The 24,518-nt window shown below is 38.3% G+C and overlaps 2 protein-coding genes across 3 annotated transcripts in view; one reads left to right on the forward strand and one right to left on the reverse strand.

The window, feature by feature from the left end:
- The window catches only part of DAPP1 (dual adaptor of phosphotyrosine and 3-phosphoinositides 1), a 505,976-nt gene that overhangs the window by 305,640 nt on the left and 175,818 nt on the right, over window positions 1–24,518 (forward strand). The gene's annotated exons all lie outside the window — the stretch shown is intronic.
- Window positions 4,414–9,892, reverse strand: DDIT4L (DNA damage inducible transcript 4 like). Of its 2 annotated transcripts, none has more exons than XM_081235651.1 (3): window positions 9,802–9,892; window positions 8,704–8,843; window positions 4,414–6,823 (listed from the first exon to the last, which is right to left on the reverse strand). In XM_081235651.1, exons 1-3 carry the CDS (start codon window positions 9,885–9,887, stop codon window positions 6,333–6,335), a joined length of 717 nt encoding a protein of 238 aa, XP_081091777.1. In that variant the 5' UTR covers window positions 9,888–9,892; the 3' UTR covers window positions 4,414–6,332. The 2 variants fall into 2 exon arrangements, with proteins under 2 accessions (XP_081091777.1, XP_081091778.1); XM_081235652.1 differs by lacking the exon at window positions 9,802–9,892 and adding an exon at window positions 9,137–9,315.

A 24,518-nucleotide genomic window follows, 5' to 3' on the forward strand; every position in this document is an offset into this window, starting at 1 on the left:
ATGGGTGCAAGAATCCAAGGCAGTAGTCTTAAAACTGGGAAATTAGTACAGGCGTAAACAAATGTTTTCCCTGCGGTATGTGCAGCACACAGTTTTAGGGGGACCAATTTCCAAACCCTTTGCTTCTATGTATAGTCCTTCCTAAAATTGATCTCCCTGAGAACTTACCTGAAATGCAGGTCTGACTTGCTCACTTCCCCTGTAACAGTCCTTTTCCCTCACTTCACGAAGGATATGCCTTTCACTATTGGCTCATCTTACTACAGTGCTTTATTCAGGGGTATAATAACCTCTAGGGTACCAAACAGCAGGACTGTTTGAACTATTGCTCTAGGATAATGTTGAGAAAGCTCATTATTTGAACGTCTGCCATTACGAGTGAAATTGTGTACCCCCCAAATCCGTATGTTGAAGTCCTGATGCCCTGTACCTCAGCATAAGTAGCTCAAATATTAATTACAATTTGGTTTTGTAATAGGCAAATTTTCTGTATTCCCATCTACTTATTGATACTAATATATTTTCTCAGAGCTTACATTTATAGAGACAAAACATAGGAAATGATGCTTAATCCTCTAATTCTAGCAAAAACAACACCTATAAATTAATTTATGACTTTAAAAGAATCATTTCACTTGTAAATCAAAACCACAATGGGATACCACCTCACACCCATCAGAATAGCCATCTTCAAAAAGAACACAAATAACGAATGTTGGTGAGGAGGAGGTAACAAGTGTTCCCACTTTGTGCAGCGTTGGTGGGAATGTAAATTGGTGTACCCACTGTGGAAAACAGTATGGAAGTTTCTCAAAAAACTTAAAACTACCATATGACCTAGTAGTTCCACTTCTGGGTGGATATCCAAACAAAACAAGAGCATTGATTCAAAAAGATACAAGGTACATGCACCCCAGTGTTCATAGCAGCACTATTTACAATAGCCAAGACATGAAAGCAACCTAAGTGTCCATCAACAGATGAATGGATAAGAAAGATGTAATATATATATCTAGAAATCCAACAATAGGGAACGATTAGGCTAGTTATGGTAACTCAACTAGATGGAATATTACTTAGTCATCAAAAATGGTCATTATACAATGATCATTCACTCTAACAAGGAAAATGTTTATAATAAAAGACTGAGCACCAAAACAATAAAAATTCCAAGTTCAAGGTGAAAAAAAAGAATTATTTCACTGAGCGAGATTATTCTTTGCTTATTAGTATTTAGATAATTCAAAAATGTATTTAATGTAGCTTTGATTATTGTGTACTATTATTTATAAGGTTAACTCAATAAAAAATTAACTATTAAAGACATGATCACAGGAAATTTAAAAAATTGTCATTTAAATTTACAATCTTGTTTTTACTATGAGAAGAAATATTAACAAAAGACTTTCAAGTCTAAAATATATGAAGGTAAAATTCAGTTTAAAAAGTAGACTTTAAGAAGATACAGGAAAAAAGAAAAAGTAACACTGAAAAATTTTATTCTGTTGACGTACCTAATTTAGCATTTTCTAAGTAGTTTTTGGTGAGTTTTAAATTACCGTGCTATTTACATTCCATTGGAAACATTTAACGAGGTGATGTAATCGTTTCATTTAAAAAGATCATATTCACCACATACTGAACAGATATTATTTTCAACTTTTTAAACTTATGCTGAAAATTTTGGATGGCAATTTTAAAAATATGGCAGAGGGTGTACTTTTACAAAATTCTCTTAGATATGCAACAAGCAAAAAAGTTTGAAGAACACTGGTCTAATTTCATAAAATATGTTTATCTTCAACTTTACAAAATAATGCCAGGCTGCATAGATACACATATTGGCATGTTGGAATAATTTTGTTTTTCCTGTATCCTCACCAGGATTTGGAATTTTCAGATTTTAACACACACACCCCCCTTCCTTTTCTTAAACCCATGTGGATGTGTATACACTGATTTCTCATTGTGCTTTTAATTTGGATTTCCCTGGTTAATAATTAGACTGAGCATCTTTTCATACGTTTATCACCATATGGGTTTCCTTTTCTGTAGAGTGCCTATTCAAGCTTTTGCCCATTTTTTTTTTTCCTTTGAGTAGTTTGTGTTTTTCTAATTGCTTTGAAATAATTCTTAACATATTCTGGTTACTAACTCCTTTTCAGTTATATGTATAGAAGATACTTTCAGTTCATGAGTTGTAATTTTATTCTTTATAGTGTTATGTGATAGACAAAAAAGTTTGAGTGATTTCTTTGTACCTTAAGAAATTTTTCTAATTCAAAATCATAAAAATTATACTGTCAGCTAAAACTTTCCCTTTCACATTTAATTCTTTAATCAATCTGGAATTGTATGCATTCAATTCCATTTTTTTATGTAGATAATTATTATAGCTCCAATTATTGGAAAACATCATCATTTATTTTTATTTATTTATTTATTTTTTGGCAACATTGGGTCTTTGTTGCTGCACGGGCTTTCTCTAGTTGTGGCGAGCGGGAGCTACTCTTCTTTGCGGTGCACGGGCTTCTCATTGCGGTGGCTTCTCTTGCTGTGGAGCACGAACTCTAGGCATGCGGGCTTCAGTAGTTGTGGCACGTGGGCTCAGTAGTTGTGGCTCACGGGCTCTAGACCGCAGACTCAGTAGTTGTGGCACATGGGCTTAGTTGCTCTGCAGCATGTGGGATCTTCCTGGACCAGGGATGGAAACCATGTCCCCTGCATTGGCAGGTGAATTCTTAACCACTGCACCACCAGGGAAGTCCCCGACATCATTTATTTGCTCATTGCTCTAACGTGCCAACTCTGCTATAAATCAACTTCCCGTTTACATATGTATAGGCCTGTGTCTGGGCTCTCTATTGTTTTATAGAATAACTTGTCACTCCCCGTGTAGCAGAAACTATGTTTTCAGTTCATCAAGCCCATTTACTTCTGGGCACACTGTGCTACCATATTTCCCAGCCCCTCTTACAATTGAATGCGGCCATGTGACTGAGTTCTACAGGGGATGTAGACAGAAGTTATGTACATCACTTCCACAACTAGCCCCCAAGTTTCCCATGAGATCCTTCATAGTCTCTCTCATCTCTTGCCTGTGGCAGGTGTGGAGGACCCAATGGAGTATTGCAAGTCTATAATCAATGGCAGAGTCTAAGCAGGAGTCCCGGGTTCTGAAAATCTGCATGATTCTCCTCCCAGCTTGTCACTGTGTATCTCTCCCTCCTCATCTGCCACCGATGTGCCTTGGACTTTTGTTTTTATTCTCACTTGTTTAAACCGATATAGGTAATTGAGACCTGAGTACAATAGACTTAAGATTTTTATACTTGTACATCCTTCCAGTACGCACATGGAAAACTGTGAATAGTGTGACATGATGCTGACTCCATGAGGATATAGATTACATCACTGGCAAAGTAGAATCAGGATATTGAATCCATTTCCATAAAATTATACTATCTTTCTATTAATAAGAGGAAAATAAGACATTTGATCTTTCAGGAGGCCATCACACACTCCAGCTAATAGTTTATTCCCCATTGAAATAGATAAGGGAGAGATCACACCTTATTTTGAAGGTACATGAGAAAGTAACTAGGTCAACTACAAAAGATAGGTGTGAAGCTGCCAGGATTGAAATGCATATTTTTTAAGTATTTGGAAACTTTTTAAATTCTAAGCACAGCTCTGCTCCAATGAATGGTGAATACTGTCAATAGTTGCCTACTTTTTTTCTCCCTGGAAAGAAATCACATTAAGAATTTTTTCTTTGAATTTAAGGGCAAATGTTTGACATTTTTACAGTCCTTTGGTGATGTGGGTAAGATGTCTGTGTTGCCTTCATGCATTTGGAGAAAGCATAGTGAGCACAGTTCCTGGAGTTGGCTATGTTTTATACTCCGGATCTCCTGCATAACTTGGTGACTGTGGGCAAGTTACTTAACCTCTCTGCGTCTGATCATTTATCCATAAAATGGAGATGACAGTGGTCTCATTCCATAGGGCTGTTATGAGGAGTACATGAGATGGTTTATGTAAAGCACCTAGAACAGTACCTAGACATAGCAAGTCTTATTAAATGTGGGTTAGGTAGTGTGAGAAATCTGAGCGAATGACAAATTCGAGGAGACAGAAAAGATAGGTGGACAAGGTTAAAAATTCAAATTGATGAATGATTGTGGAATTATAAAGATATGTTGCTCTAATAGAATATTCTGGTAAAAAATAAAATGTATACTGATCTTACAATCTGACATATTTGCATTTGGCCATTAGGAAAACTACAGAAAAAGCCTTTACACAATGAGTATTTTTTTCAAAGGCAGTTGCCAAAGGAGCTCAAATTATTGTCTTCCAGTGAAAAATATTATTGTATTTGAAAAATTATGAAGCAAATGACTCTTTATTGATACATAAGCACATGCAATATACAATTGGAATATTATAATGAAGGGTACAAGTAGCCTTTGTCAAAAAAGGAGATAAATAATTGTGCTGTCACCTTCCCTCAAATATTGTCAAATATATTTTAGGGTGATCATTGCATAAACTCAGAAAAGACAAAGAGGACAAGAGAATTAAAAATATATGATGCTTTATTGTCAAAAATAGACAAACTTTAATTTCCTTTAACAGGAATATTAACTTAAGAGTCTCTATAAGTCACCACTATTTTGTGAGTGTAAAAGACAAGAGAGTCAAAGACAACTGTTAGTGGAAAAAGGACAACAGTTCTACATCCATGCCAGACACTCCTCGCCCACAGAATTACAGTGACCTTCAGAGCCCTGGACAATAATAGACATGCAAAACAAGCTCGACTTATCCTGGCCCAGTCCTGTAAGATTGGCTTTGTGGTATCTTTCCAAGCATTTGAAGAGTTCAATTTGTCAGAACACTCGCTGATTTGAATAGTGAAATGTTAGGGCATTTATGGGAACAGGATCACACCTGCTTTTGAATTACACCAGGATGAAGCCATGGTCTCTACAACCCTGGCCTCAGGATGTAGAGTGGTGCTAAGGAGACCTGAAAAAGCTCCTTATCCAGGACCTACAGCAAGGATGTGAAGGTCTTCCTGAATGAACATTATAATATATTGGCTATGTTCTCTCATTAACATAAAAAAAGATATTTAAGATCTAGCTAGTTGGAACAAGAGAAAAATAAGGCCTTTATTGTTCCCTAGGGACAGGTATCCAAGGATGAAGAAAGCTGGGTGTGTTCACTGGTTATCTAGATCATGACTTTCATTCTCTAGTCTGTACTATAAACCAGATACCCATGGTCAAAGGAGACTTTGTAAATAGACCCATCTTAATAATTAAAAGTGGTAGTGTGCGGCTATCTCCTATGAAGATTCAGGTTAAGGCGAGTTCCTTTAGTTTTCAGGAGAGGCCAAGGATGAGATGACACTGACATGATGAGATGGTCCATCTGAGATCAAGCGTAAAAGCAAAAGGAAGCTAGATTATCAAGTGAATGAGAAAGGAACTGGAACTCACTTCCCGTCCTTATACACATTCACCATTCACTCAATGGAAAAGTAATCAACTTCATGCAAAAAAATCAGCATTTTCCATGTTTCTAGTTTAAAGGTAAAATTCAATACTTAAGAACTAGAAAAACTGAGCTTATATTGTACCATAAAGTTATTTAAAACAATACTGTGGTTACTGAAATGGTAGCTCAAGCTTTTGCCACCTCTTTGAAACAGAAGAGTGGAGAGGATGCAGGGAGACAAAGAAGTACGTAACTCTGTTCTTACTGTGACATTCCTTATTCACATCTGCGTGGGGTTAAGTTTTAATTAAGCTCACCTACTTAATTCTACCCTCCTGTATAAGAACATGTGAGTAGGGGCAGGAAATGGGTGGCATGAGCTTTTGCAAGTTTTGATGGGCTAAGTGTCATTCAGTTAAGATTCTGTGATTGAAAGGATCACTGAAAACTTACAGAAAAAAAGCCATATGAAAATCAGACTAGGCAAAGTGGGTTTATACAGTCTAGTAGCAAGACTACCTGGAAAACTTGTGGAGTCAAATAAAAAACTAAAGTGGATTGCTTCTTTTGTTTTCCTTATTCCATTCCATTCCATTTTGTAAAAACTGATACATGTAGACAATGTACTCTCTTGTGGGTCATTTTTCAAAAGTCCCCAGATTGGCCCTTGAGTTGGGGTGGCCGTGAATATGAAATAGAAAGAAGATGAACTCAGTTTGGGGTTTCCTACCAAGAGCAGGCAGGGCAAACTACAATGACTTTAATGGAGCGCTGCGAAGTTTTATTACCCAGTCAGAAAAAGGACCCTTTCCAGTGCTTCCCTTTCAGCACTCTTCAATGACTGTTGTACCAATCAAGGAGTAAAGCTTTTTCTTAACAAGTCGGAATCCTGAGCTAAGGATCAGAGTTCGCCTGAGGCCAGAAGAGAAGCGACCTCGACTAAAGAAAAAATCCCTGAAGCTCGTCCATGAGCAGTTCTCCTGCTTAAACACCAGGGTAAGCTCAAAGGTGGGCACCACGCTAGAATCACACACAATCCTATCCAGCTTTTTACATACATTTTCAATTTCCAAGTTCACGTGCATAACGCAGCCCCGCAGGCCGCAGGGCTCGGTGGAGGAAAGCCGCAGGACGTCTTGAGCAATCCTCTGGGTCAGTTTCTCAGGAACAAGGACTTTCGAGCAACCGAGTTTGGTGTGCTTTGATTTGGACAGACAGTTCTCCAGCATTTTAACCAAGCTCTGGCAAGTCGTCTCCTCAAATATCACCTCGTTGAGGTTGGGTTCAGGAACAACATAATCCCAGTAGTCAAAATCTGTGGAAAATGGAAGTTTAAGATTAAAAAAAAAAAATCCAGGAGCAGAAAAAAAACACACCGAGATATAGCAACATTGTTTATTTCTTCTATCTGTTACAGCTACTTGTTCTATTATTTGTTTGGAAGTCAGCTGATCTCACTCTGCTGTTAACTCGCTGGGTAATAAAGCAAATCATTTAACCTGAGACTGAACGTTCACCTATGAAATAAAGGTTTTGATAAATAAGGTGGGTAGGCTATAATCATTTTTTAAAACATGTATATGTGTACACACACACACAATCTGACTACACATCACAAATCTATTTATGGTTATCTTAGAATACTAGTGATTTTCTTTTCTTTCTTGTTCCCTGATTTGCTTATGGGGGTTTTCTAATTTTCTTTTACAGAGACTATGCATTAGTTCTGGAATAAAAATGTTAATAATTCTTTTTTGACTAAGGATTACCTTCTAACTCTAAGAATACATTCATTTATTATTGTAAAAAACAGATGTTTCGCTATTGTCCTTTAGCGATGAACTTAAAATGAACTTTGATGAGTTATACTAAACATCCATTAAATTTGTGTTTTCTTTGTAAGTCTTTACTGGAATGACCTGTAGATCCCAATTTTAGCTTCAACCTCTTCGATTAAAAATTGCTCAAAGAGAAGACCTCTGAGGTTCACATGGATATTTATAACTGGCTGGGTAGTTTTTTGTAGCCAAACAAAACAAAATAGTCTTAGGAAAACAAAATTAGATTTGCTCAAAGGAAAGGAGATAGCTCTGCATTTGGTCACCTACGTTCCAAATTAATCCTACCCCTTGGCAGGATGCCTCACCACACACAGTCAACTGAGCAAGCACAGGCAGATGCCCTGTGGGCTCCCCACCCTAAGCCTACTGCACTTCACTGGCTACTGCATTTTCCTCTCTCCACATCACGTATAAACTTAGATCATTCTTTTTTTTTAAACTAATTGAAACAAATGCACTCCAAATTATAAGGCTCCGTATTTTATCTACGTTGAAAATAGAGAATTTTAGAGCTTTGGCCTATAAAATTAGATCATCAACCACTTTGCCTTCTAAATGAGGAAGGCCCAAAGATCTCAAGCAATTGGTCTATGCCCACAGCTCCTGAGTGGCAGAGCCGTATGTTACTTTAGAAACTCCTGTTTAAAATTGCAAGTGAAAAAAAAATTGCAAATGACAATATGTCCAGCATCACTGCTGTTTTAAAGTTTCCTTCTGGCCTTAAAAAATGAAATAATGGGTATATCCACAAATAGAATACTACTCAGCAACAAAAAGGAACACACTGATAGAAGCAACAGCATGGATCTCAAAATCATTAGGCTGCGCGAAAGGAACCAGATACAAAAGAGTACATATTACATGCTCCATCTGCATGCAAGCCTAGAGGTGAAAGTAATCTATAGAGACAAAAAGCAGATCAGTGTTTCCCTGGGGACGGGAGAGGTAGCGTGGGGAATTGATGGCAAAGGGGTACATGGGACTTTGGGGGCAGAAGGTGATGGTGGTGGTTACACAGGTGAATACATTTGTTAAAACACACATAATTGTACACTTAAAATTCACCATAACTTCACAACCATGTAGGGTAGGGACCTGTACAGTTTTTAACCCCAAAGAGTCTATTAGCCGCAGACTAGATGGATGCAGCCCTTGGGATTTTATCTTTTGCTTCTTTTGTTTCTCACCATCATGGACAGAAGATGCTAAAAGTTTGGAAAGAAGTCTCTCTCAGATGGATTTTGTGGCACCTCCAACATTCAAGGAGGGGGTCGACACTGCACGCCCGCCAATCCCATCTATCCAGGGGCTGCGACCTTTGGAGGGAAGAGAGGTAGGCGGTTGGGAAACTCACCATTTAGTAGGTTCCCCGGGTGGAAGCCACGGTCCAGCAACTCCGAAATGCTAGCCGGGTTCTTACTGCTCAAACTGCCCGTCGCAACCATGGTCAACGGCTCTGTTTCCCTCGCTGGGCGGAACGGCCTTTCCGGGGCGCTAGAAAAAGGAGGCAAGAAGAACAGATTTGCAAAAGCAAAAGCACGACGTGCAGAGGCGCCTAAGATGCCCGGAGTCCCCGGAGCGAACAAGCCGAAGCACTCCTTTTCCAAAGGGGAGGAACCGGCCTCTGCAACTCAGGTTCACAAAACTCCGGGAGCGGAGACGCCTACAGTCACAACCTGAAACTAATTCAAAGTTAGCAAAACTTGGAGCCGGCTTGCCCCGCGGAGCTCACCCCTGCGCCCGGAGCCCCGGAGCCCCCAGGCCCCGCTCCTCCCACCCAAGCTCACTTGCTGGGAGTCCGCCGGGGCCGACGCGCTCGCTGGCCAAAAAGCTGCGGGTAAACCGAGGCAGGCACCGTCTTCAGGAGGCCCCTCCCTCGGGGGCTTAGGGACCTGCGGACCCAAGCGGCAATCGGCACCCCGCTCGCCCCCAGCCCACCCCGCCCCAGCTCCACTAAGCTGCCTCGCCTCTGGGACGGCGGGCGTTTTATAGGCCCAGCCTCCTCACCCTGCCCCGGCCCGCCCACCTGCGCCGCCCCGCCCCCGTGTCCCGCCTCTCCAGGGTCCGGTTGCAACCCAACCCCGATAGTTCCAGCAGCCCTAGGCTAGCCGCTGGGAGTTTAGGCTAAGTTTGCGGTAGGGTTGACACCTGCTGTTTCCTGGGTGGGCCGCGGGTCCCCGTGAGTGCAATTCCGGGTGCACGACTCGCCCAAAACTGACCGCTCCCCTCCGCCACCAACCAGGATTCTTTGGTGCGACGCCTCCCCTAGCGTGCGCGCACACACTCACACTCTTGCTGCTCTTGTTGACTTTCTGTCCCGGGCAGCGGGAAGCTTTCGGCCTTTTGTCTATTACCGTGACCTGAGGCTTTGCTCTGTCAGACTGACCACTTTGCTTAAATCTGTGTAGATGTTCAATGGGCATGATTTCTGCGCTTAGCTCTGGCCTCTCACCGAGTCAACTCTACTCCGCCTGCCGTCCCAGGGTCTCTGTATTCTCCTCTCCCGCACGCGGCCAGCTCTAGCTTGCCTTCCCGCATCCGAGGCTCTCCAGCCTCGGGTCTTCACTGCACCCCCAGCACCCTTCGTACTGCTTCATCTATGACTAATGCATTTTCACCGCGAGAAAGGGTGAGTCCGGTACTCTTCTAATTAGACCTGGCTCCAGAGCGCCGGCAGCTTGAATGAAGGCGAGTTTGCCAAGAAACTAAACAAAACCATGAGTGGGATTTTAGCTGCTTCCACCACCCTCCCGGGCTCTGGGAGCAGTTGTCATTCGCAAAGGCAGCAGTTCCTGGCAAGCCCCGTTAGCCGGAGGAACTTGGTCTTGGGCCGTCTTGAAGGGGCTCGGGGCAATGAAGATACACGTACAGTGTTGTATGTCCTGCTAGGGATATAATCCCTGTGAAGCTTGATGCGCAGTCCTGAACCTGAGCCCACAGAGGGACAGAGGGGCGGCTCAGGGTCAACAGGCTCGCCCAACCCATGTTTGACAAGAAGCCAAACATTATGTGTTCCTCCACTGTGCCTAAGCCACCCTGTTCTCGCTTTGGTGTGCCAGTAGAGATGGTCTGGTCAGAGTGAGCTTTCCCAAAGACGGTGGTGGGTCAGCAGAGGAGAGGAAGGCGATGGCTGGAGGGAGAAGAGTTTCTACAAGTAGGAGGTGCTAGTGTTGGCTCCCAGTCCTTTAGGATTAGCCTGTGTACAAGGATCTGTAGGTTAGGGCCTTGAGAAGCAGCTTCAGCTGTGCAGGCTAAAAACTCTTAGTAAGAAAAACAACAACAGAAGGGGTAAGGAAGCTGTGATAAACAGATCAGTGGGAGGACACTGGGAGGCAGAGCGGCAGAAATTAAAAGCAGTTGACAGTCCGTTTCTAACTCAACTCAGGCAGCTGCACTGCCTGAAGGTCAGGGGAGCCAGAGAAGGAGATGTGATAGGCTGGTCTTTGGAAGCAGATTTCCACCTCTACTTCAACAATAGAAAAGGGGAAAATAAGCCCTTTTAAGCCAATTAAAAAGCAATTTCAGTGGCAAATGTGCTCAGGACCAATGGCTGGTCAGTCGGGTATGGCAGCTGCCTGGCAGCTGGGGGCGGGGGCAGGCCACAGAGCCTCCTTATTTGGGTGGCAGTGAGGCTGCCTCTTACCTGCATCCAAGGAGAGTTATTATTATTATTTATTTATTATTATTATTTTTTTTTGCGGGCCTCTCACTGTTGTGGCCTCTCCCGTTGCGGAGCAACAGGCTCCGGACGCGTAGGCTTAGCAGCCATGGCTCACGGGCCCAGCTGCTCCGTGGCATGTGGGATCTTCCCAGACCGGGGCACGAACCCATGTCCCCTGCATCGGCAGGCGGACTCTCAACCACTGCGCCACCAGGGAAGCCCCAAGGAGAGTTATTAGGATTAATATAGTAAGTGATCTGAACCTATACCAGTGAAGGAATTACCCATTTCAATTTCCTTAGGGTATTTAGGCATAACTCATAAACTAAGTACTCCCAAAGGGCCAGAAAGATTATTGTCACTTCTAGAAAGTAGCAGTTTCTCTCGGCTCACCTGAGTAACTGAAAGTTTGCAAAGCCCTTGGGGATTTTACTGCAGAAAATAATTTACTTATTATGAAAGACTTTGAATAATATCATTCTTTTTGACTGAATGGGCCTTGCTCTGAGGAATCACAGGGCATAAGTAATGACTGATATAGAAAATGTACCTGGGATAATTAGTGGAGATTGTCCTTTTATATCTTCTTAAAAGGGTAAAAAAATCCTTTCTATCATTGGTTTGCACCTTTGCAGGGTTAAATAAACAGGGCTGATTTTTCAAAAGGAACTATAGGACAGAATTAGGAAAAACTAAGTGCCATAATAGTCTTGTCAAAAGATGACACACTTAGTCTATTAGAGTTTTTAATGTTGTGGATCCAGTTAATTATTTGTAACCGAAAGTTCATCACATTGGTGTACCCCAGGTGTTTATCAGGTGCAGTGATGAAGTCTGTTTCATTGCTGTACCCCTCTAATTATCCTCTCTAATTAATACTGTAAAGATAGTTTGTAAGGCTGCTTACTGGAAATAATAGCTGTATATGAAGAGAAAATCTAATTGATTAAATAATTTTATTGCCTTTCATACACCAATGTACTATGACAAACTACCAAAACCATGAGCAAGGACTTTAACTTAAGCATGCTTGCTTTTCTATGACTATGATTTACTCATCCACCTTCCTACGAAAAAAGGGGAATAGCAGTAACAAATGGCAACAGTATGTTCATCTGATGTATACACACATAAGTTCCACGCTCCCTCATGTATAAATATAGTGTTTATAATATCATTGCTTACATAAGTGCAAATACCAGAATACCAGGGATTTTGCAAAAAACAAAAGACAATATGATGCTTTGGTATACTGTTATAAGAAATACTTGTGTCTTCTGCATTTGTGATTTAGAGTGTTGAATATTTATTACATGTCTTGCCAGCCATTTTTCTCTCTTTATCCAGTATGTGCTATTGTTCCTGAGCTCTTATTAATACATTTACATTCAGTGCATTGCTTATTTCATTTCATAAACTATGACGCCAGAGGAAAAAATGACTGGGTTTCTTAATCTGTACAGTGGAGTCAGGGAGGATTCACAGGATATGGGAGTTGATCTGTACAATATCCAAGGTCCCCTAGCAAGCTTATAGGGTTGTTGTGAGGATTAAAAGAGAAACCCATATAATCAATGCTAAATATTATCTCTTTTTTAATAAACAAATCTGAGATCTTTGAGTGCACACTGTCTTTGGCTTTCCTTGGTTGTGCTAAATTTGTAAATCTAATACTCATGTGAGTCTTAGAACAGGGCCTGGTACCTAGCAAGTACTTAATGAGTGATAGTTGTTCTGATATTGTAGTTTTCTGATTCAATGAAAGCTAGAGGGGCTAAATGGAGTTAGAGAAGTATTGCTAAAGTAGAACACAATTTATGGTCTTTCCTGTTTGCAGGAAATCTGGAAAATATTTGCCACTGGTTAGGAAAGACATTTTTATTAGAATATGCATAAGTGTGTTGGGAGCAGGAAGGAGAGTTTCCAATTATATGTAAGAAAATAATGTGGGTAAAAATTTATCTTGGTTAATCTTTATTAATCTAGAAATTGGTTTTCTGGAAATAAGTAAAATTTACAAACATTTAAAATCATTGACTGTAGAACCACCCAGTTGTGTCAAGATAGGTATGACATTCTGGATGAGATACTTCATCATTATTTTTATTGGTCTTTGAAGATGTTCCACCCAATAAAATTTCCATTTAGTCATTAAGTATGCAATATGAGTTATTCTATGGAATGTTAAGGGATTTTCCATTACATAAAGAACGTGGAGACTTATTTAGTATAAGACCAAAAAAAGTCCAGTATAAAATCATATGTAATATCTGCTGCTGGCTAAAAGCTGAGAGAATTTTCCAGTAGCAGAAGGCATTGCCTCTCTAAATTCAAGCAGAGAAATGGTTACCATAGTGACTTATCTCTTAAAATAGTTGTATGATGTTTTCTCTTTATAAACAACGCTATGTATTATCTCCTTTTAAATCAAGAAAGCTGATAAGTTTAAATGCACACAGTCTGCTTTTCCTTAATTATGCAAAGGTTTCTAATTCGGGTGCCTGCCTAAGAGAATGTCAGCCAAGAACGTGGAGTCGGTCCTTAACATTTTTCTAGGGACACATTTTGCAAGCCTCAAATTTGAGAATACCATAATGATATACCATTTCTCTGGAATTCTTATGTGCATGAAGATGAGGACACTAAAGCTATGTGTTCATGTAGGTGCTGCTCCTTCATTGTTCCCCCTTCCTGTGGCAGCCTAGTGTCTTGTTCTGGTGGGTGAGCTTTGCACAGATTTTGTTATTCACATTTGTGTCCCAGAAAAATTACAGTTTGCTTCATGACATAGATTTGTGGGGTGGTACCACAAGAGAATTGAATCCAAGAATGCCCAGTGTGGACTAGATGGGGGATTCTGCAGAGTAATCTTTAGAATGGGTCTGATCTCCATTCTGCAGATGTCAAGCATATTAAGATTAAAAAGCTTCACAAAGTCACAGAGAGATTCCATTTTTTAATCTTTATGGGGTAGTAGTTAGATCTGTGGACTGCAGAGCCAGGTGCATACCCCAGCGATGACGCGAACTAGCTGTATAGACTTTGATAAGGTCCTTAATATTTCTGTGAATCCATTTCTGTCTTTAAAATGGGAATTGTAATAACTTTACCTTATGAAGGGCTTTTGTGGGGATTAAATGAGTTAATACACAATGTACTCAATAAATATCAGCCGTGGGCTTCCCTGGTGGCGCAGTGATTGAGAGTCCGCCTGCTGATGCAGGGAACATGGGTTCGTGCCCCGGTCCAGGAAGATCCCACATGCTGCGGAGTGGCTGGGCCCGTGAGCCATGGCCACTGAGCCTGTGCGTCCAGAGCCTGTGCTCCGCTACAGGAGAGGCCACAGCAGTGAGAGGCCTGCGTACCGCAAAAAAAAAAAAAAAAAAATATATATATATATATATATATATATATCAGCCATGATTATAATGGTGAATTTTGCTCTGATTTTTTTTTGGAATGATTATAAAGGATTTTATTTTGCTCTGATTTTGAAAAATCCCAACGCCCTGGTGATATTGTTATGAAAAAGTAGCTTGGGGAGCGTTATGTGCATTCAAGGTGTGTATAAAAGTGTACCTTTGGTACATATTCATTCATTGGTTAGTTGACATCAGAAGTATTTATTGAATATTAATTATCTGCTAGGCGTGGGAAATGCATCGGAGTCCCTGTACCCAGAGAGTTTGTAGTTTAGAAAGAAATGTAGACAAATAAATACAAGATTACAATTAGTAAGCTAAGTTAGGGGAGCTATGGGGTGCTATTGTGGCACAATAATATAAGTGCTAATACATTCTGAAGGAGGATTTACAGCCTTGCTACTCACGGTGTTTCAAGGACCAGTAGCATGAACATCATTTAGGAGATTGTAAGAAATGCAGAACCTCAGTCCTCAATCCGACTGAAACAGAATCTGCTTTTTAAAAAGATTCCTAGGTGATTCAAGGGGAAAGTGGGGGTGGGAGGAATTGGGAGATTGGGATTGACATATATACACTATTGATACTATGTATAAAATAGATAAGTAATGAGAACATACTGTATAGCACAGGAACTCTACTTAGTGCACTGTGGTGACCTAAATAGGAAGGAAATCCAAAAAAGAGGAGATAAGAAAACCATAATTCATAAAACACATTCACCCCAATGTTCATTGCAGCACTATTTACAATAGCCAGGACATGGAAGCAACCTATATGTCCAACAAAAGAGGAATGGATAAAGAAGATGTGGTACATATATACAATGGAATATTACTCAGCCATAAAAAGGAATGAAATTGGGTCATTTGTAGAGATGTGGATGGACCTAGAGGGTGTCATACAGAGTGAAGTAAATCAGAAAGAGAAAAACAAATATCGTAGAGTAACACATATATGTGGAATCTAGAAAAATGGTAGAGATGACCTTATTTGCAAAGTAGAAATAGAGAAACAGATATAGAGAATAAATGTATGGATACCAAGGGGGAAAGGGGTGGAGTGGGAGGAATTGGGAGATTGGGATTGACACATATACATTATTGATACTACGTATAAAATGGAAAACTGATGGGAACATGCTGTATAGCACAGGGAACTCTACCTAATGCACTGTGGTAGCCTAGGTGGGAAGGGAGTCCAAAAGGGAGGGGATATCTGTGTATATGGCTGATTCATTTTGTTGTACAGTGAAGGCTAACACAACACTGTAAAGCAACCATACTCCAATAAAAATTAATAGTAAAAGAAGAGGGGATATATGTATATGTATAGATGATTCATTTTGCTGTACAGTAGAAACTAACACAACATTGTAAAGCAACTATACTCCAATAAAAATTAATTTAAAAAAGTAAAAAAAAAAATGAAAAGATCCCTAGGTGATTCATATTGTATGAGAAGCCCTGCTTTTAATTAAAGAGAATAAACAAAGCAATGAGACCATTTAGGCATTTGTAAAACCTTTTCTGGGCCAATTAATAAAAAATATTTATTGAGTTCCTACTATATATAGGGCCTAGTCTTGATGAAAGTTGGTTCCCAGCTGGGCAAGTGTCTGTGGATTCTCCATAGCTCCCATCAGCCATCATGGACTTGGGCTTGGCTCATAAAACCATGCAGAGCTATGTGAAAACAGTCTGGCTTCCTGAGAAGACTATTATAGAAAAATAAAATCGTGTTTAATAAACTTGAGGCACTATCAAACTGTAAGTTGTTTTTAACCTTGATGAAATGGAAGCAGGTTAATGTAACATAAGGAATGGGCTTACACTGCAAAATGTATTTAAAATGATTGGTCTGTGGAATGTTTTATTTGGAAACAAAAAATTTGGAAGGAAGATATATGTCTTATTACTTCTGAATGTACTGGAGAGGATAAATACAATTATGCAAGTAGTTATCTCTTGTTCGATAATCATATCATAAAATGTATTTCATTTTATTTATTTATTTATTTATTATTATTATTAATTTTTTTTACAGTATGCGGGCCTCTCCCTGTTGTGGCCTCTCCCATTGTGGAGCACAGGCTCCGGACGTGCAGGCTCAGCAGCCATGGCTCACGGGCCTAGCCACTCCGCAGCATGTGGGATCTTCCCAGACCGGGGCACGAACCCATGTCCCCTGCATTGGCAGGTGGACTCCCAACCACTGCGCCACCAGGGAAGCCCCATAAAATATATTTTAAAACATTGACTTGGCTTTCTGAAATATTGTGCTGTGATTGAGAACTATTTTAATAAGTGATATATAGTAATAGAGGCTCCAAATCATAAATTGCTGAAGCAGCATTTCAGATGTCAATATAGCTGTATACACACTGAAGTGCATTCAGTTGTGTGACATTACTGATGCATCATATCAACTTGAGCAACAAATGGCAGTTAGCAAATTATTTACAGCAATACATAATTACCTTGGAAGTAGGTTTAGATGTCCATATGCTAAAGGCAAAACAGTGCTTACCTCCGTATACGGAGTGGAGAAGAATACCTTAAGGATTTGACTAAAGGCTGCAACTCAATCAGACTAGCCTTCAAATTCTGGCTCTGCCCCAAGTAGGCATCGTGAATTTAACTTAAATCCTTTGAATCTCAGCTTCCTCACCTGTAGTATAGAAGATTCAATGAAACAACGTATGTTAAGTTTCTGGCAACACAACTTGTACATATGAAGAGCTCAGTCAAAGGTGGCCATTTTAAACACACATGGTTTATACACGTTTGTTCATCTAAATGCACATTCTATTGCAGTAAATAACTTGTCATGTGCTGTGTTGGGTTTTTCAGGATGTAGATTTTACTTTGCACGTAGTGGATAATAAAGAGTACACTAGCTAGAGAATTAGGAGACCTGCCCCACATACAGCTTTTACACTGCCTTGGTCTCTGACTTGGGGACAGGATGAGTCAGCAGAATCTCCTGGAAGTATTGAGAAACTAAAAAGACATTCACCCAGGCTGGAGGAGGAGAGACTTATCTATGGATTTCAGAGCAATAGAAACTAAGGTCTGGCTTTTGGGCAGTGTCTAGGAGGTAGCAAGACGAATGTGGGAAAGATTAAGATAAATTCTCAGAGGAGGGACTTCTGAAGCCAAGGACAAATGTGCAAAGTATAGTTTTGAAAGATCTTGATCAATTATCCTTGTCAGGGGTCATAGAGGTTTGGGTACCCATCAATAAAGTATGAGAATTCCTGTTTCCTCATAGTCTCTCCAACATTTGTTCATTCATTTCATAACTGTTTTAAGCATTTAGTATGCCTTTTTATACAGTTTTAACACGCTCTGGAAACCTATTGGCTAGGACTTGTAATTTCTCTCATTCAAGGTAGGAAAGATATTATCCTAATTTTGAAAAGGGAGAAACTGTAAGTGGAAAGTATTAATCATAATTCTCAGGAAAAACTAGAGGTATATCATAGTTTTCCTGCTTCCCACTTCTGGAAAAAGCATTGGGACTATATCTACAATGATTATTATAACTTCACTAATTGATCAGTTCACTCAACAAAAGTATTATTTTTTTTCCCCACAACTCTATTTGTATTAAATTGTCAATCAGATGTTTTTTGGTTCTGTGAGGCCATTGCTGTGTTTAATGAGGCCAACGCCCCTTTATTTCTAAGGAGAGAATCGGCATCAGAGAAGAGAAAAACATCTTTTTAAACATAAAACTTACAAATCACCTGTAACTTTATTTTAATGTTCAAATAATTCAATAAAATTTCCCTCTTTTAACCACTGCAAAGTCATAACTTTATTACAGCTCATAGCAGAATATTCAGTTAAATACAATTCAGTACATCAGATGTCTGTGGATGTTACTATTAAGTACAGAAGAGAACACAGGTTCAAGTGCAGCTTTGAGAAGGTTCTAGGTCTGCTCTGTCTAAATTTGATAGCCACTGCACATATGTTCCTATCGAGAACTTTAAAATGTGACTAGTCCAAAGGGAGATGTATAAAATACACATCGGATTTCAAAGACTTAATAGAATGTAAAGAATGCAAAACATCTCATTAATAATTATATTGGTTACATGTTGAAATGGTAAGATTTTGATATATTGGGTTAAAGAAAATATAGTACTAAAATTAATTTCACCTACTTCTTCCTAGAATTTTTTTAACATGGCTACTAGAAAATTTAAAATGTTGTATGTGGCTTGCTGTCTTGGCTCACCTTAAGTAATATAGGATGATGCTATTCTAAATCTTTGTCACTTCACCTTAAAAAAGGAAGCCTAGTAGCTTCTTTGCATATAAATGAGTGTTTGAAAATTCTTTTTTTAAATTGAAGTATAGTTGATTTACAATATTGTGTTAGTTTCAGGTGTACAGCAAAGTGATTTGGTTATACATACGTTTATGTTTATATTCTTTTTTTTGAGGGTTTGAAAATTCTTAAAAGTGTACTCAGTAAATGGTAACTATTAATTTTGGGGGTCAGGTTTATTGAGGTATACTTTAAATACGTTAAAATCCACACTTTTTAGTGTAGAGTTCTTCGAATTTTAAACAGCTCTTACAGTCATGTAACTACTATTACCACTACAATCAACACAAACAACAGTTACAGCACCACAGAATATTACCTTTTGCATATTTGTAATCAGCCTCTTCCTTTAGCCCCAGCCCTAGGCGAACATGTTATACAAAAGGGGTCACCCAGTCTGTAGACTTTTGAGTCTTGTTTCTTTCACTTAGCGTAATGCATTTGAGATTCATCCAAGTTGTTGTATTGGTAGTTCTTTCCTTTTCATTTCTGAGTACTATCCTATAGCATAGATGTACCATACTTTGTCTACCCAATTGCCAGGTGAAGAACATTTGGGTTGTTTCTAGTTTTTGATGATTATGAGTAAACCCAGTGTATGTATTTGCTTACCGATTTGTGTATGAACATACATTCATACACAGATGGATAAGTACCAAGAGAATGGAATTGCTGAGCCATATGGTAACTGTTTGTTTAATTTTATAAGAAGTTGCCAAAATGTTTCCCCAAATGGTTCCATTGTGCATTTCCCCCCCAGCAGTGTATGAGTATTCCATATGTGCCACATCTTTGCCAGAATGTGATACTGTCATCCCTCTGCTTTTTTTTTTTTTTTTTTAAATTTTAGTCCTTCTAATAGGAATGTAATAGTATCTCATTGTGGTATTAATTTTTATTTCCTCCATGACTCATTTTGTTCAACATCTTTTCATGATCTTATTTGTCATCTGTATATCTTATTTGGTGAAATATATATTTAAATCTTTTGCCTGTGTATTTTTATTGGATTTTTTCAGGCTTGAGATTTCTTTATTATTATTGAGAATTGAGAGTTCTTTCTGAATTCCAGATACAAGTCCACTATCAGATAGATGTTTTGCAAACATTTTCTACCAGTCTGAGGTTTGTGTTTTTATTCTCTTAACAGTGTGTTTTGAAGAAAAGTTTTAAATTATGATAATGTCCAATTTGTCAATATTTTTATGAGTCATATTTTTGTGTAATATCTAAAAAATTCTGCATAACTCAAGATTACAAATATTTTTCTCATGTTTCCTTCTAGAAATTTTATAGTTTTAAATTTACATATATGATCTACTTTGAGCTACTTTTGTATATGATAATAAGGTGTGGGTTGAAATTCTTTCTTACTTTTTTGCATTTAGATGTCCAATTGTTCTAACGCCATTTGTTGAAAAATTACAGTTTCTCAATGGTTTGCCTTTGCATCTTTATGAAAAATCAATTGACAATATACATGTCACTTTATTTTTGGTATTTATTGTATTCTATTAATCTATATGTCTGTCCTTTCACCAATATCAGAAGTCTTGAAATCAGGTAGTGTGAGTGTTCTAAATTTGTCTCTTTCAAAATTATTTTGGCTTTCTTGTTCCTTTCTGTCTTCATATGAATTTAGAATCAGCTTATTAATTTCAAAACAAACTGTCTTCTGGGATTTGATTAGAAATGCATTGAATCCAGCTCAGTTTGGAGAAATTTGTATTTCAACTTTATTGAGTTTTCTAATAATAAACGTAATATAAACTCCATTTAATTAGGTCTTTGATTCCTTTTTTTAGACGTTTGTAGTTTTCAGCATGTAGAAACTGCATATATTTTGTTAGATTTATACCTATTACATTTTTTATGCTATTTAAAAATTTCAAGTTCCAGTTGTTCTTTGCTAGCATATAGAAGTACAGAAATGCTATAAAAAATACAGAAATACGAGATACGAGAAAATTGATCTGTTCTTTAACTGTTGCTGAAATTACTTATTAGTTCTACTAACTTTTAAATAAATTCTTTGGGATTTTCTCCACAGGCAATCATGCTGTCTGCAAATAAAGACAGTTTTATTGCATTCATTCCAATCTATATGCTTTTATTTTATTTCTTTATTTTTCCTTTATTGCACTGACAAGAACCTCAGGTAAGATGTTGAATGTGAGTGGTGAGAGAGGATATCCTTACCTTGCTCTCACTCTCAGAGGGAAGCGTTCAGTCTTTCATTATTAACTGTGAGGTTAGCTGTAGACATTTCAGAGCTGCTCTCTATCACACTGAGGAAATTCTCTACTATTCCTTGTTTGCTAAAAGCTTTTATCATGAATGGATGTTAAACGTTGTGAAATATTTTTTCTACATCTTTTGGGATAGTTATATGATTTGCTGCTTTAATCTGTTGATATGGTGAATTATGTCTATGTATTTCAGAATGTTGAACCAGTCTTACCTTTCCTTATGATGTATTATTGTTTTCCTGTTCTTGGATTCAATTTGCTAATATTTTACTAAGAGATTGCTTCAATTTCATGAGGGATGTTTTCTGGAGTTCTCTTTTTTTCTTTCTTGTACTATCTTTGTTCAGTTTGGGTATCAGGATAATATTGGCCTTATTAAATGATTCATGTAGTGCTTTCTCCTCTTGTATTTTCTGCAAGCGTTTGTGTAGAATTGGTGTTCTTTTTTAGTTTTATTTTAAATATCACATCCTTGGAGAAGACTTTCCTAACACTTGAATCTAAATTAGGCCCCCCTCTGTTATTAACTCTGTTGGTGTCTTTTTTCTTTATAGATTTTATCATAATTTATAATTATACATTTATTGGAGGTTTGTTTCTTTAATGCCAGCATTCTCTTCTAAGAGGCCAGGCCCATGTCTGTGTGCTGTTCACCGTTACATGCCCATTGTTTAGCATGGTGCCTGACACCTAATAGATATTTAATAAATATTGGCTGAATAAATACATGAATCCCTAGGATTTAATGAATGTCATTATTCATTACTCATCATACAGTTGTGAGCATTATACCTATAATAACTTACTAAGTGTTTGTGCAAACTTTGTACAATGAACAGGAAAACACTTCAGACACCTCTTAATGGGTATTAAAAAACATGGTATTTAACAGAATTAGATAATTGCAAACATAATGACTTACAATGTGGAGTTAGTATTTCCATAAATAACCTTATAATGTGAATGAACAAACTAAAATTTTGAGAAAAGTTAGAACTTACATTTAGCCTTAGCATGAAACAAAGAGATTTTAGTAAAAATAAAATGGCATTTTACTTAGCTTTTACAGATTAAATATAATAAATTTAAATAAAGAATTCAATGTTATATATTTTCTTTTTTTTTAAAAGTAAAATCAGCTAAATATACTTTGGTAAGCAAATAGGAAGTTAGAGCAGTAAGCTACATACAGAGCATATGGTCCAGATACTGGGGTATAGAAGCAGCCTTATCTGCTGAGGTTTACAGAGGAAAAAGTTCAAGGAAGTGTTTACAGTTCTAGTGGCTTCCATTTTAACTAATTTTTCAACTTGTTCCCAGTTAAACAACTGCTATAAATCTATTTCTTCCAGCAGCAATAGTAGTTTTGGGGGGTGGAAGAGAAGTGATGCCTCTGAGCAGCCAATTAAACATGTAGAAGAAACCATAAATATGTTCAAAATAAAACCAAAAACACAATTTAAATTCAAGCAGCTGTGAGTTTCCCTTGCCAGTCCACTTTCATTCATTAATTCTTTCTTTGCTTGATGGGGGATGGGGGTAATACGGGGAGCAGCGTAGATATAGAACTTTTCATGGAACTTACAGTTTAGTGGGAGAATCCAGACAGCACATAGGAAATAGCAGCAGGTGATGTGAAGTCCTTTGATAAGGGACACAGTACAAACAGGAGGAATATTAACCTAGTTAGGGATGCAGTTATTTGATTTTCTGTTTGAACTGATATTTGAAAGATATGTAGGAAGTAAGTATGTGAAAGGGGATGAGGAGTGGAATAAGTGTTCTAGGCAGAGGAATTAATACTATTGAAAGCAACCAATATGTAGTGGGCACTTCCTAAGTGTTCCACATGAACAATTTCTTGTGATCTTTACAATGACTCTATGAATTGGGTAGTGTTATTCCCAATTTAGAGCTAAGGATGAGGAATGAGGGACACAGAGAGTTTAGAAACTTGCCTTAAGTTACACAGGTAGTAAGTGATAGAGCTAGGATTTGTATAGTGTTACTCTGTGTATGATTGGTTGCAAGAATAACTGGAGTATGTAATGCTGATGGAGGGAGGTTGTAGGTGGGGGAAGTGGGAGAATAAGTGGTGTCAGGAATGAGACCAGGAAGGATGGAGGTAAGGATCTGGTTCTGAGGAAGGGTCTTGCAAGCCATGTAAAGGAACAAATTGAGTATCACTTCAGTGTTAGCCGTTTTCTCCCACAATTTACATTCCTACCTGCGCTCTTTCACCTTACTTGGTGTAGTGAAGAATATGATCCTGACTCAGGTGACATGACTTAAACATGACAAAGACTATATTCTAGTGGAACATCATTTTGCTTGAGGAGAAGTTTTCCACCCCTGAGCCAAATAATCAGGGAAAGCTTCCTTACATGAATTTACAGCTTCCTAACAAACTGTTCATTGTCTATAGTTTTTTTGTTTGTTTGTTTTTTTACTGAAATACATTTATTTTATTTTTGCCTTTGGGTCAGAATCATTTATTAAGAATTATTACTTTATATGCTGCTATGACACAGTGAAGTGCCCTATTCTATTGTAAGGGTATATCACAAATGATTTGTTATGAAATCTGTAGTATTACATTTTATGAACATTTTAATTAAATAAAATAAATTAACTCAGATTCAAAATTTTTCTTACATATAACCATTACATTACAATTCTTCTTTATGAGTGGGAGAGGAAGGAGGGTTATTTTTATCATGCATCCACTGTGTAAGGAGGGGTTTTGTGTATGTAAATGACATCTGTTGAGCATATCAATGTGGATAATCAATTGGCAGGAAGCATGGTGGTCTTGGGAGTCTCTCTTTTAACTCAGCCATGAGCTAATGGCCACGGGAGGCTGTGTTCTTAATCCTAGCCAACCATCTTACACCAAAGGAGCCAGGAAAGACAGTAGAGTTGCTCAACATCAATATATGACTGCTGTAGGAAAAACAGAGTAAGCACACGTGTCTTCAGTGGTGGGTTAGTTGTGAACTCTTTAAAAACATTAGAAAGGCATGTAGATAAAGACTTAGAACTCCTTATTAGGAAGATCTTGCTCCGAATTTATTTCTACATCAACATATTTTCAGAACATTGGGCTCATAGCTCAACATTTTTCTGAGTAGAACTGGGAATGTTTACTGACCAGCAGAATAACCTAAACTCCAATCCTTTTCTTGCTTTTGCAGCAGCAGATCAGAGATTTTATAGACCTGCATGATTATTAGATTTGCATGATTCTACTGCCTCTCATTAATAACATTTTAGATTATGCATTGCTTATAAAATGTGTCTTAGAAGATGACTTTGTATATCTACCTTTTAAAAAATAAACATACTTCAGATGGAAATTTTTCATGGGATGAAAGCTTCTTTAGACTACTTCAAAGAATTATTGCAGTAGGCCCCTCTGGAAGGAAATGGAATTCTTGTCTTTGTGTTGGCTTGAGTCCCTGCTCTGAAGTCCTGACCTTTGTGCTGGGAATGCAGT

The sequence above is a fragment of the Mesoplodon bidens genome (assembly GCF_964165515.1).
Source record: "Mesoplodon bidens genome assembly, chromosome: 1".
Taxonomy (NCBI): domain Eukaryota; kingdom Metazoa; phylum Chordata; class Mammalia; order Artiodactyla; family Ziphiidae; genus Mesoplodon; species Mesoplodon bidens.